The sequence below is a fragment of the Rhipicephalus sanguineus genome, chromosome 6 (genome assembly GCF_013339695.2).
Source record: "Rhipicephalus sanguineus isolate Rsan-2018 chromosome 6, BIME_Rsan_1.4, whole genome shotgun sequence".
In the NCBI taxonomy this organism is placed as follows: Eukaryota; Metazoa; Arthropoda; class Arachnida; order Ixodida; family Ixodidae; genus Rhipicephalus; species Rhipicephalus sanguineus.
In genome coordinates, this window is record NC_051181.1 from 131228486 (window position 1) to 131243549 (window position 15064).

General features: G+C 46.7%; 1 protein-coding gene across 1 annotated transcript in view; it reads left to right on the forward strand.

The window, feature by feature from the left end:
• The window catches only part of LOC119396416 (Down syndrome cell adhesion molecule-like protein Dscam2), a 42677-nt gene that overhangs the window by 13228 nt on the left and 14385 nt on the right, over window positions 1-15064 (forward strand). Inside the window, exons 6-9 of the mRNA XM_037663627.2 lie at window positions 7890-8038; window positions 9125-9256; window positions 11647-11811; window positions 12477-12547. Coding sequence (XP_037519555.1) covers window positions 7890-8038; window positions 9125-9256; window positions 11647-11811; window positions 12477-12547 — 517 coding nt within the window. The remainder of the gene's footprint in view (window positions 1-7889; window positions 8039-9124; window positions 9257-11646; window positions 11812-12476; window positions 12548-15064) is intronic.

Here is a 15064-nt window from a genome sequence, read left to right on the forward strand (position 1 = left end):
CATGCATTTAGTGCCATTTATAGAGGCTAATGATGACCGTTGCGGTAAAAAAAAAAAATTATATCGGCATTTCGAATGAACACAGCGTTCGTGTAAACGTGCCCTTGCCCTTCAAAAAGGCTTTTTCATAAATGGCGAAGGAAGAGCGAGATGGCTGCCGATAGCGGACGCAGCACCGTACCTACCCTCCTCTTCTTTTCTTTTTTTTTTCTTTTCTCCGCAAACCAGTAACCTTGACTGCTTTCATTTTAAGCTTGCAATTTGACACATTTAACTCATCTGGCCTCTAGCTCTTGATCAAACACAAAATTTCGCCTTATGTCATAAAGCCCACTAAGCATCCCTGTCCGTATTTTGCTTCACTTCAGATCAACTGCGCTTTTTCATCTTCTAGTGGCATCAAGTCCCTCCTTCGCCGATTTTGTTGATGATGTTGAACGCAACACGTTCAAGATACACTCTGCATGGAAGTAAAACGCTGAAAGCTTGCCGCTTGTCATATACGCCAGTATAGCCAGATGTGCCGATGTGTCTACCCATAGAGTTTCGTACTAGAAAGATTTTATAGAATGGAACACAGTGTGTCTAGCCAAGTTCTACTGCTCCTACGGCTTCATCACCTCTAAGGAGAGTTGCACGCAGGTGGAGCCTCCATATTGAGCCACAGTAACTCGCACGCGGTCTACGCGGCGCACCACTCAACAGCACCCGCAGACCGGAGAATATCAGCTTGTGTGCCTACAGCGGAAAGATCCAAGCGCGAACAATGAATGCGGCGCCGACAGCGTGCAAATATAGTGCGCAGCCCCGATCTATTTAGGGATCGAGAAACCGCAGGAGGCCTAACTCTGGGTGCCCATACTGGAAGACATTATGCGCCGTTTCAAGCATGCGAGCATTTCCGAGCATCTCTAAACCCTCGACTACACCGAGAATAAAAATTCGAGCAAAGTGATCTGTATGCCTAATATACCAAACAGAGGAACATCGTTATCTTACCATCGAATTATACGCTAAAATGCAAAACGGAAAACATAATCTAATGATTATCATGTCAACGTGATTTGAATAATTTCGTAATAAGGGGCGTCTTAACTTAGAGGGCTACGGAGTTCCCGATAAAGCGTTTTTCTATGCCCTGGCTAGACCGCCTCGGTGGTACAGACGTTACGGTGCTCGACTGCTGACGCAAAAGTCGCGGGTTCGATCCCGGCCACGGCAGTCGCATTTCGATGAAGGCAAAATACACAAGAGGCGCACTAGATCTGCGATATCGGTGCACGTCAAAAGACACCAGATGGTCAAAATTTCCGGAGTCCTCTACTATGGCGTGCATCATAAGCACATCGTGGTTTGGCATGTAAAACCCCACATATTATTATTATTACTGACTCCACGAAAGGTGGACTCGGATGGAATGGGTAATAACTCATGGAGATATTGCCTGAACAGGGCCCTATATTTTTTCCTCTTTCGTCTACCGTTTCATTAGAGCTTGAATAATGCCATACTGTGAACCTCCATAAACGCATCCACACAACTAAGCATTCCTCTCAGTGCCATAGGTTCTAATGCAAGCCGTTAATGACTTGTGCCTTCTCGTATCCTGTATCGACGGCCGCCTATCGCCGATGTTGGCGGTATGATGATCGCGTTTAAGCGCGTGTTCTCGATATGCACTAAAAAATACAGCGACAGATCACGCAAAATCGCTCCTTACTCCAGAAATTGTTGAACAAAGCAAGCCCCACATAACGCGCGTAAACAACGTGACTAAAACATGGACGAATGATTCACTGTTTCAGCGACTCAGTGAATCCAATCAGTTCAATGACACCAATGAATCAATCACACACAGCAGGTGGATTCTCCGAAGAAGCAGTTCAAGGGCGAGCAAAGCGCCCAGGTGTATACGGCCAGGTGTATACGCCCAAATGCAAACAGAAACAACGAAACATCGTCTACGCACTGGAATAGACGTAGCGCAGGCGAATAAACACGAAGGTCGGATGCACGCAAGAATTCTGCGCGCTAGCGTGACTAATGTCGTCGCCGAGCGACGATACGTGCTGTGTTTCTAAGGCGAATCGTTCATTCGAGACCACACTGTAAGAAAAAAAAAAAGAAGAAAAAAGGAGTACGTGTTACCGTTTTCGTTGAATCCTGACTTGTCGATGGATATGACTCCCTTTAAACTCTCTTTTGGGTCTCACCACTCTCCGACGATAGTTTAATGACCTCCAAAGAGAGTCCACGGGTCTCTTTAAAAAAGAGTCGTAACGTGGCAAGTCGGGACTCACACAAAAGAGTCAGAGGACTCCTTTTTTTTTTTCTTGGAACGCGTATGTACTCAATATGACTTCAAAAATATAGCGACAGTCTAGCAAACTAGCTCCTTACGCCATAAATTATTGAACAAGACAAGCTTCACGCACCCACCACGGTGGTCTACTAGTTAGGGTGCTCGACTGCTGACCCGAAGGTCGCGAGGTCGAATCCCGGCCGCACCGGACGCATTTAAGATGGAGGCGAAATGCTAGAGGGCCGTGTACTTAGATTGAGGTGCACGTTAAAGAACGTCAAATAGTCAAAAATTTTCGGAGCCCTCCACTACGGCGTCTCTCATAATCATATGTTGGTTTTCGGGCGTAAAACCCCAACAAACTTGACAAGCCTCACGTAAGATCACCTAAACGATGTTTCTTTCTAAAATACGGGCCAATTTGATTCACAGTTGCCATAAACGGTACACAGTGCTTAATGGATTCTCTGAAGTATACCGCTCGAAAAGCGAGCAATGCACCCAGGTGTATGCAAACAAAAAGAATGGAAAAAATCTCTTAAGCACTCGAATAGACGTACCGCACGCGAATAAACACGAAGGTCAGGCGCATGCGCAAGAACTACGCTGTAGCGTGACTAATGTTCTCGCCGAGTAACGCCACGCTCTGTTCTAAGGCGAATTGCTCATTCGAGACTACGGGCGACCACGCACGAAGACGAGCGGTTCCCACGTTTCGTCACGCGCCCCGAGAATAGAAGGGCAACAGACACGAGTCACGTGGTAAATGACATACGTAAAAAAAAATATACGGAGCTGACGCTATATATACATAAGCAGCGTGCATTCCATGTTTTTATCCATGCGCTTACACGAAAAACAGGATACGCGCGCTTCCTCTCGCCGTAATTCGTCGGCCCACTCATATACGTCTCGCCTTAGTTTTTTTTTTCTTTTTTCTTTATGTTTCACGGCCTACTTACTCGTTTTATTAATTTTTCGCGATTTTTCTTTCTCTTATATCTATACACGATGACCTCTCTTTTCTTCACCCAAGGTCTCGTTCCTACCAACACAGCTTCACCGCCGAGTTAGTGTCGCGCGCTCATCTACAAATTTATTTTCGTTCGCCCTTTACTTGCCACCCCAGCGGGGAAAAATATGAAAGAAAAATGCAGAGTTGTCAAAACGGGCGCCCAGGCGTGCCGAGGCCGCGCAATTACCCGGCCACTCTGGGGAGTCAGCCGAGCGGTCATTCGTGAAGTCACACACCGCATGCGACGAGATTCTTTCTCCTTTTTTTTTTCTTTTTTCGTTTTGGTCTCTTCTACAGTTTCTCGCCGTCTCCTCGTACGCTCCGCGTCTCATGACAGACACGAGAATCTCCATTTTTCGCGTTTCAGCTCTACCGCTTTCTTTTAACGCGCGGCGGCAAACAAAGGAGTGTTTGCTGAGCAGTCTATCGGAATTAATCGGTCAGCAAGGCGATCGATCGTTGGCAGCAACATTTCCAGCAACTCACTCTTCGACACCAAAATAGCAAAAAGTCAGAGGGCGACTGTGCAAAGAATATCATCAACTGCCGTTTTAATTATAATTATAATTAGGATTTTCGGTCCCAAAACTACGATATGATTATGAGGAACGCCGTAGACGAGGGCTCCGGAAATTTCGACCATCTGCTGTGCTTTAACGTGGACCTAAACCTAAATACACTAGCCACCAGCATTCCGCCTACATCGCAATGCGGCTGCCGAGGCCAGGATTCGATCCCACGACCTTCGGGCCAGCAGCCAAGCAGCTTTAAGTGTGAAGTAAATTAAATAAGGGTATACGATAGAAACTGGTGTGCCCCGGTTAAAATGTCCCTAACGCATAGTTGTTACGATGATTTGTAACAACTATGCGTGTAGTGTTCTGCCAAGATGCCCATCATATATGGAAGACCTTCTTCTGTACTCAAGACGCTATGAAACAGCACTCACACAAACGCCGGAAACTGGTCTTTCTACATCAATCATTCATCGCATACAGTACCAGGACGCATTTCTGCCTATTTTACTCGAAAACGATCGTTTTTAAAACACCCATGCAAGAAAGTGGAGGTAGGCGCGGTATCGTTTTGCAGGCAGCTACAGCCAGCTTGCTAATACGTAACGGAAAATGCCAGAAAAGCAACTAACAAGAAAGCAAGTGAATGAAGGAAAGAGATAATGGAGGTGAGGGAGAGAGGGAAGGCCGCTGACCTTGCCAGGTCATTCTTTCCACGACTACGAAGAAAGACATACCTGGGAAAGCCGAGTGCTGATGGCTTCGCTCCGGCGCACCGCCTAGACGGCGAGTGCTGAGGAGTCCGAGGTTAGGCACCACCTGGTCGCGCCACCGTATCTTTCAGGACGCTCCTGCGCACGTAAAAAAAAAAAATAATATTAATAATAAATAAATTAAAATTATAACACGCATTCTAGTCCATTGTTACTACAAAAATGCCGCCATAAAACTGTCTTTAACAAAATTGTAGAAGGTTACCCGAATCGACCATTCCTCCTTGACGGCAACAGCAGCTTCCCAAAACAAGTAGGCGGCAAAACGCACGAAAGACGCAAGTCTGCTGAGCACAGTGCACAAATGTGTCAACGTTAATAAGTGTTCGTAATGCCAATATCGCGGCAAATTTATGAAAACGTTCCGTTGGCAATCTCGTGTAATGCGAATCAAAACAAGCGAACGATGAGGTGTTTCCAGACGCCATGAAGAAGAGAGGGCGCGCCGGCCGCTGATATGATAGTTTCTTGTCGACTCCGCACGGCATAACGAAAAGCTTAACAGGTCCGCTGTAAAAAATTTGCATCTACTGTGTGCGTCGATACGGAACACCGTGCCAGAACATTCCGCCGCCGCCATTCACAAAATGGAGATTCTCCCACGGGCGTCGTCAAGGCATTAAGCGGCATTCTTCTCGGCAACCTTTCATTCAAAGGCACGCATTAGCGTGTTTTCTGTTCAACGCCCCGCACAAGCGGCTCGCAACGTTAGTGACACCCTCAACAACAACTCGACGTGAGCGACGCCTTAATGTGCGGGCATGAACGCGTCGAGCCCAAATAAAGACGCCAGCGTGTTGAATCATTCCGCGAATATTTTTGACCCTACGAAACCGCCGGAGCTTGCTCGTAGATGACGGATGTGCCGAGAGAGTTCTTAAACTCTGCAGAGGAAAAAAGAAAGTTGGAGGCGACCCTATAAACCTTGACTTAGGTGTCTGGTATAGTGGCACTCGCACGTCGGCGTTCGTGCGTCCTGGTGTATTCATTGAGTCAACATTGTTTGATGTCGTCGCGCTGCCGAAGCCGATCTCAAAAGCCACGTAGAAGGAAGCACAATTTTTCAGGCGAGATGCTAACGCACCATTACCATAAGCGATCTTAATTGTTCCCGCCACACAAGAATAAAAGCATTCCGATAACACTACAGGACAGCTGTCAAGAAACACTGCGTGTGGCGAGGGCAAGGAGGTTTGGGCGAGGGCGACTGATCCGAAAACGCCTACACACTAAGAAAAGAAAGGGTATTATTACTCGTTTTCGCGAGTGCTGACCTGCCACATATAGCCCTCTTTAATGACACACGCGAACTCTATTCGGGGATCGTTATACTCCCTTCGGAAAGTCGTGGAAGGCGCGATTTTCTAAAAGAGAGTTCACGTATATTTAAAGAGAATGATATATGCCAGAAGTCACGACTCACCAGAAACAGTAGTGGGTAATATTTATTATATTTATTTTTATTAAAGTGTACACAGGTTCAGCGAAACAAGACCCTGTTCTTTATCTTGAACATGATTTGCTTAACGAAAAATTAGCGTGCCCACTTTGAAAACGCCAACACAAGTGGCGATGTGAAGCCGGTAATGGAAGCGCTCAGCATCTGGAACCACCGGCAAAACCATATGCTTGTTCCTATACCGCGTCGTCTCGCTCTTGGCGCGTCGCCAGTGGGGGATGACAGAAGGCGAAGGACGCGCTCTTCAACCCCGTTCGCTTCTTCGCTGTCTTGACATGCATGCCAGCCGCTTGCGAGTGTAAAGTGAGACGGAGGCCAAACCAATTCGAGAAAGGCAACGGCGAACCGCCGTCTCCTCCTCCGCCGCCTCTCCTGCAGTCTCCGGGCCACGGGTCGGTAGGCACCGTATTGCTTTTCAAGCTGCGGTTGCGTTCGCGAGACTCCAGCACCAGTCTCGTCATGAGAAAAGAACCTCAGCCACTCGACTTGCGGGCGTGAGACCGCATGGTGATTCACGTGTCGTGGTTGTGGTCGCTAAATGCATCGATAGTCAAGTAACGGCATCGTTCCATCACAACATCAACGGTTAGGCTATGTCTAATGTTTTGTCAGGTTATGCTGTCTTTTAGCCTTCGGATAGGCTTAAGCTTAGGTTAGGGCCGTACGAGGATTCAAGTGTCTTGGTTTCCGTGGATGAATGGATCGGCAATAAAAGAACGGCACCTTTCGATTACAGTGTCAATGTTTAAGGTTTTGTCAGGTTGTCTTTATGCTTTGGTTAGGATTATAGGTTTAGGTTAGGTTATAGATTGTTCTTAGGCTTAGGTTAGGCCTAGGCTAATTGGATGCGTTCATAGAGTTTCCTACAATATTTAGTAAAGGGAACTCTGGCGCTAGTGTCCATGGGAGCTGCAACGCATACCGCTTTAGCCAGCATGGGAATGATGGGTAGTACACGGATTTGTCTAAACTTCGTTCTTTCGGCTCCTTTGGCTCCACGTCGCCTGCATCCTTTTTGTTGCAAAACGAAGTTCAGCAAAAGTCAGCAGTTCCACTTCACCACTTTATCCGTTTTAGGCTCACCAATTCAAATCTGGTCACGAAGTTCACAACGGTCTATTATTTTATTCGAAACGAAAGCCAAAACAAAGCAATAAACAAAGCCACAAGTGCGTTCGAAGCCGTAAGCACGAAGATTAGGCAAATCCGTGTACTACCCATCATTCCCATGGTGGCTGAACGATCGCAGCGCCAGAGTTTCCTCTAGGTAATTGTAGGAAACTCTATAGATGCGTTTATCTGAACCATCCCACGGAGCAGCTGATGTTGCTATCGCTACCGCGTATTCTTTTCTGACTGGACCAGTGAGTTGCCAGCGAGGTGCTTCAAAACCACAATCACGAAAAAAAGAAGACAACACGAAAGTAAGACGAATGAAATGAAGAACAAAAAATTGGCCGCGTATCTGCGTGCTTTGCTGCAAATGTCGTCTAAAGACGATAGAAGAGGCGCTGCGTGAGATATGGGCCATCTGGCAATACGTCGGGAAACATGAGTGCTGTGTTGCGGGCTGGTAGTCCCGGCGCAGCGGCAGGCGAAGACCGGCGGTGACCAACGCGACCGGTGGGGACGCCGGCCAGCCCTAACACGCTGTTTGGCGCGATGCGCCGAAGGAGAAGAAACGTCCGCACTCAACGAGTACTCTCCACAAACTTTACACGTCGCCTGGGTAAAACAGGAATGCCAGAGCAGCGCCCCCTGTCATTCGCCGCGGAATGACTTCCGCTGCACGCACTCAAAGGTCGTTATCGTTCTGTGTTTTCAGGCTGGAAATATTCGAGACCATGACAGACAGCGGCCTGCGCTCGGAGCTGTTCATTTCCAGCACGGAGCGCAGCGACGGCGCAGTCTACACCTGCCGCGCCGAGAACGAGTTTGGCCACGACGAACGCACCAGCAAGTTGTTGGTCGTCGGTATGACTACTCTTCTTGTTTTTGCGTGTTTGTTTTTAGGACCTCGTGCTCAATGAGCCCACTGCAAAGAACGTGTTCATATATCACAAACACCTTGAGAGAGCCAATGTCACTGAGAGGGAGTTGTCCGTATACTGTCAGTGACGCAAAACTGCCTAGGTTTGCTATTGTAAAACACGCACCAGGCATTCCAGAAGCAGATGTCTGAACGCAAAGAAGCCGAACGTTTACGCCGGGCTTAGAGAATTAGGCGACCTTATGAAACGGAATGATAAGCGCAGATCACTTTATACTAACGCTGCTTAATCCTTCAACTCCTGACCGCTGACCGCTGGAAGAAGCCGCCCACATTACTCAACAAAATTTCTAACCGTTCAGCGTCGGAAAATGTTAAACAACAACAGTGACAACTTCTCACCAAATTATATTTGTTTTAATATTACTTTCACTTTGTCAATATAGTTACAAATATGCTACATTTATACAGCTCGATATGCAACCAGTAAATGCATCAACTTCAAGCCTTCTGTCGACAGCTGTACAGAAGTAATAATTCATTTCTGGGTTCTCCGAGCCAGAACCACGATATGATTATGAGGCGCGCCGTAGTGAATGGCTCCGGATGATTCCGGCCACCAGGGGTCGTATAACGTGCACTGACATCGCAAAGTATAAGGGCCTCTGGCATTTCGCCAACATCGCAATGCGACCGCCGCGGCCAGGATCGAACCCGCGTCCTTGGGTCAGCAGCCGACCACCGTAGCTACTTCGCCACCACGGCCGACGCTAATATTTTTTTTTAACTTGGCGACATACTCTGTGTGCCGCTGGGTTCATTGTCGACAAGCTTGCGTAGACTAGTGTTACTGTTTATAGCTTGTTAACTTCAGGTGTGCAACAAACCACTAAGAAATTGTACAGAGGTACTTCGAGACTTCGGCAATCTTGCCCGATGAATTCAGTGTGTTTCAAATTCGGCGAGAGCGGAACCCAGAGTGGGCACACGCGACTCGCAAGAATGGATGTACTGAAAAAAAAAAAAACGCTGTCATAATTGTCCCTCAACATTCGCAACTTCTTCCGCAGAGGTTCCCGGTCAGCCACAAGATGTCAAGGTCTCCGAAACGTGGAGCCGCTCAGCGAGCGTCAGTTGGTCTCCGCCATACAGCGGCAACAGCCCTGTCGCCAAATACGTCATACAATACTGGAAGGACTCCGGTGAGCTTCGTAAGAAATTATACATACCTTCTCTGCATCTAGAGATGAAAAAATTCTTGGAACAGTGGGTATCGCTGAAGCTCCAGCGACACCACTTGTTCAGAAATATTTCCACATCTTCAAGCCTCCATCTTTGCTGGACTTCTTTCTGTCTTGTTTGTATTTCTCTGCATCTACTCGTATATGACGAATCGGTTCTGGCGATCCCGCATTCCGGTTCCACCTGTATACTGTGCCCGTGCGCTTCGAGTTGTCGATCGATTCGCCCTCGCGCTGTCAATTGCTATAGCTACCTGCTTAGCTCAATTGGTAGAGCGACCGCCTCGGAAAGGCGTTGGTCGCGGGTTCGATCCCCGGACCAGGACGAATAATTCGGGTACTAACAACATTTCTTTCTGAGAAGTCCGTATGGGTTTCCTTGTGGCTTCGTGCTACAGACGGGTAGTTGCCAATTTCCGTTTCTTATTCGTATATTCTGCTTTATCATTGTGCTTCATAACTATTTCAGAATTCATCTCTCCCCCCCCCCCCCCCCCCAACTTCCCTCCAGCAGGTACTTCAGAAAATGACAGCATGCTGGAGCTTCGGCCGACCTCACCTTTTTGTTCTTAAAATATTTTTCTTTCTTGCCATAGCACACCCTTAACACGCCTTCTTGAAGCTCCAAGTGTTTCTCACAAGCTGTTCTGAAAAAAGATAAATGGTTGTCAAGAAATTATTCGTTTCTTGGCCAATCCCCCAGAGTGGTTGTGAGCCATTCATAAAGGCAATCATCATCATCATCATCAAAGAGTCATGCAAGTATGAAACATGTAGACGGGACAAAAAGGCACAGATGAAAGGCCAAGTTCGTCATTAACGTCTCGTCTGAAATTTGGAAGGATGTAAACACAGGTGCTTGTTCTAACAACATATTTGGTTTCTTCATCTGTTTTTCGATAAATTGAGCGTACGTCGTGTGCACATATTATGTCATCGCTCTCACATCCCTCTCCAGAAGCTGCCTACATGTTAATTTATGCTGCTTATCTTCGCACGACGCAACCGTGAATGTCGCGCACTTCGCGAACAGGCGCTAATTGAAAAAAGACAATATTTACACTGTGCCAAGCGCCGCAAGGAAATTACCTAAGAAACGAGAACACCACAACAAGCTCGCGCTCCCGCACAGGCCGACCACTGATGAATATGACATGGTCCAACATGAAGAGGCTAAATATATGCGCACAATAAAACAATAGAGGAAAAAGCTCGGAAAAGAGACAGAACGCAGTAGAAAGATAGGAAAACTACAAGTCAAGTGCGCACGATAATGCTGATGAAAAGTAAGTCAAAATGTTAAGAGTTCTGGCAACCTTGTCGTCGTCAATGCGCTTGGCCTGAAAGAGCGCACTGCGTTCGCTTCGGATCGCGTACAATGGGGAATGAAAGAAACGCGAACAGCGCGGTGGGCTGTTTTCATCGCGCTCTGACCTTGGCGGCAATAAAAAAATGCTAGAGTGGGCATCATGGATGACTCTATTGGCTTTTTATTACAATTCAGGCTACAACCACTTGAATAGAAATGCGAAACTGCAGAGAATGTAGATGCCGCGCTGTTCGCGTTTCTTTCAATGGCCGCGTAATACGTATGCCTATCGGTCAACCCGTCACGGTGGTCGAGTGGTTATGGTACTCTTCTGCTGACCCGAAGGTCGCGGGATCGAATCCCCGCGGCGGCGGCCGCCACATTGTCGATGGAGGCGAAAATGCTTGAGACCCGTGTACTTAGATTTAGGTGCACGTTAAAGAACCCCAGGTGGTCGAAATTTCCGGAGCCCTCCACTACGGCGTCCCTCATAATCGCGGTTTTGGGACGTTAAACCCCAACAATTATTATTATTAGGCCTATTGGTCACCTGTGCCTCTGACTAAAAGATGACTAACACTCGTATCCCAGCTAAATATATGTTGAAGACAGTGAAGATTTGATCCACACAAGAATGCCTTGTTCACAATGAAAGAGCACATTCAACGTCTCTCTCTAAAGCTGTTCGGCTTGACTTGCGCTATCGCGTAGCAACGGTGTAGGGAATCAATATTTTGTCCACTGCATGCGAAGCAGGCCACAGGCTCTTCAATCAGGAGTAGCTTAAATATCGATCAGGCGAATTCCCGCGTATTCCGTTACATATTAAACCCCATGTGATCAAAGTGTTTGTTTTCTAACAGTCGCGTTGAGCGCGAAGCTCGCACTGATTGTTTTCGAATTTTTTTGAACAGTTGGACAGAGTGTGCATATTTTCTCTGTTTCTTCTGTTGTTGTTTTTTGTCACAGCGGTTAGCAACCAGGTTTGTTCTCTCGCGGCTCTCAACTTAACCGATAGGTCTCACTGTTCCTACAACCGCAGGCACAGCGCACAGGCTTCAAGAAGTGGCCGTGCCCGGATCGCAGACATCGGCTCTGGTGGGAGACCTGCATCCCGGTTCCACCTATCATCTGAGCATCCTTGCCGAAAACTCAGTCGGCGTCGGTCTGGCCTCGACACCTGTCAAGCTGCACACGGGCGAAGAAGGTAGCGCAGTAGTACTCACCCGACTCTCAAATCCGCAGAAATATTTACAACAGTCGCCGCTTGTCGTCCTCTATTTTGCATCGAATGGGGCAAACGGTAACAGACCTTACGCAAAAAAAAAAAAAAAAAATTGAAGACTCGGGGCTGCTACAGTTGATGCGTCTGCTGTACACTATTTTGCTTTTCCCGAATCTAACCTTCCAAAAATTTATCACGGACACAACGACGACTGTATTTCATGGTCGTAGAACGCAAGCACTGGTAAAATCGGCAAGATTCTCCGAGCTCGTTATCTGAAGGTCGTAGACAGCCTGTTTGTGATACGAACTGAATACGAACTCGCTTTGCATAATTCAGTTGCGCTTGCAGGTGTCCGGTAGATTACGATTACTCTCCACATTTACAGATAAGCGATTGTTCGAATCTTTTGCTTGATTTCTTTAAGAGGGAGCCATTAAGTATTCGAAGACTTGCATTAGAACCACTCCGTACATTGTACCTCGCATTACGATTAAGTGAAGAGATTAGCGCCACTAAAATACACGGAATGATAAGTACGCGTCCGTCTTTCATGTAATCACCTTGACGCCTGTCCTATGTTCAAACGTTCGACCTTCATTACTACATGTATTCTAATATTTTTTTTTTCTTCATCGACATTGCAGAGCCAAGCGCAGCGCCAACCGACTTCCATGTTGAAGCCAGGGGGCCAAGTACCGTGCGCGTTTCCTGGAAGGCAAGTCGATCTCACTCTCTGCGCCTATTTCACCTTGAAATGACGTTCTCACACCGCGTCTGTACAATCAGCCCGACGGTATACAGTCAAGGACGCACGTTTGCTCGAAAACTGAACAATCACATTATTCTACTGTGCAAAGGTTCATATGTATAATAGAGAGTGTCTGATACTTTTCCTTTTTAATATATTTGACCACATGAGTGTACGGTGGGGGCTGAGCGAAATAACAGCTCGACGACCGGTCGATCGCATATATTTATCCAAAGACAGGCAAAAATACAAAGTTCAGAAAGTAACCAAGCGGTCGGATGTTGTACTTCTTGCCATTTGTTTGGAACAGGGCAATATTGAAAACCCGAATAATGCGCAATATATACAACCTCATGTACATTGTAAGGATGAGATAAGCTTTCACAGGGTCTTTTAGAGGGCACATAGTTGCTGACCACCTCTCGGTAAAAGTGAGGCGATTAACTTTTCTTGGATAAGTTTACAATTTTTTTAGCAACCTTACGTATTTTTTCTACTTCTTTTCGTAAATGAAGCCTGGAATTCGGAGGAAAGAAATCGGGTGCTGATGAGAAATCAATGAAATCGCGTTCGTTTGGGCCAGTTTCATTGATATAAAGGTCATTTTTATTCGTCTTATTTTATGAACAACGGCTAGAACTAAGAATCCAAAAAAAAAGTTAGAATAACGGCTGAGGTTGGCGAAGACCAAAGAGCGGCAGCGGTGGTTTTCGGAAAGTGAGCATATCGATATAACCACAACCAAATTAATCGATACTTGTCTTATCGTTCCCGACGCGCGAACAAAGGTTTTCATCACACAACAGTTGTAAGTGACTTTGTGGTCACATTTCGGCCGGGGCAGTTTCAGGACGCCAAGGATGGGCAAGCAACCAAGGACACTCGTAAACACCGAATACAATGCCAAGCGTAAAGCAGTCGAAGTTGCGACCGCATCACAATCGCACGTCATAAGCATTGGCATAGGCACGCAGGGGGGTGGGGTGAGAGGTTCAACACACCGCCCCGCCCCCCGAAATTTTCAAGTTCTGCATGTGTATACGCACACACACATATAAACAAACAAACGCATGAACATACATAAGAGGTGGGCGACCCTCCCTCCCTCCCTCCCACTCACTGAAAAATTTCTGGCTACGCCACTACATGGTCATAACAAATGAAGCCTTTCAATGATCTTAGCAAATGTCGTCGAAAGACGATAGAGGAGCGCTGCGTGAGATATGGGCGCCATCTGGCAATACGTCGGGAAACGAGCTTGTGCAGAGGGCACGGAGGAGGAAAGTTCTTTCCTTCCTCCGAGGCAGAGGGCTTTCGTTGGCGCGTCGCATTTTCAGCGCAGCCACATTTTCAGCGCAGCTTAAGAAACTAGGGTCTATAGAATTACGTATCTGTGTATTTTCTGTTAAAGGAACACACCACCTAATATTTACTTAGTGATGTTGCGCCTCAGATATGCGTAATATTTACTTTTTGATCGACAACGTTCACACGTATGAACAGCCGTACCAGTTCAAGATGGGTGGGCGGTAAGCAAGTGGTTCAACTTTGGCCGGGTGGCCGAATCGGGTGACAGACAGACAGACAGACAGACAGACAGACAGACAGACCAAAAATTCTGCGTTTAAGTTCCCCAAGAAAGACTATCGTCTTTAAAATGTAAATTTATTAAAGCGAAAGTCTCACCAAGCGCGAAATTTGACGGTCGGCGTCCCGCGGCGTCGGCGTAACACAGGTGACGCAAAAATCATCACGTGATGGCGTCATTATGACGTCACAGATCACCAAAATGTGCAACGTCATCACATGACGTCGTCGCTTGGTGAAAGGTGGGGCCGATCACGGAGGCAGTGCAAAACCAGGTGAGGTGCAGAAAGCTTGCAATGCCTCCGATCTTGGAGGCAGTGCAAAACCACGTTAGTTTCAGAAAGGTTTCGGAGGGGGGGCGGGGGAAGATCAAAAACGTGTGGTTCGATTAGCATGCAAGGTTTCACACCTCTCACACACCAATGACCTCTTCATAAGACACAACATTGTCCCGGTGAAGTCCATCTTTAACTATAATCTATGTAGCCAGTATAAATCTAGTTTAATGAGAAAAAAATTGTACTCTACAAACTCTAGCAGGATTACAGGCCACTTTAGTAAAGTACAAGATACGCAAACCAGAAGAATGGCAAATTGGGAAATGTCGCACTAATTACGGTAAACAAATGCTTAGGTTCACGCTACCAGCATTGCTAAATAGAATTAGTAAAGAGCAGCTTTTTAACATCACAGAAACCTCATTTAAATAACTACTGAGACTGTTCTCCACAATATCCTTGTCATGAACTTGCCTTCCAAACATTGTCGTCTATTTGTTTCGTTTTCGTTGTCTCTCAATCGAAAAGAAAGTTTCTTTATGTTGTCTATGCAAGCACACTTCTTTCTTGCATATAAATGAGCCATGTGCAATATATTATGTTCGCATTTTTTTTTTGC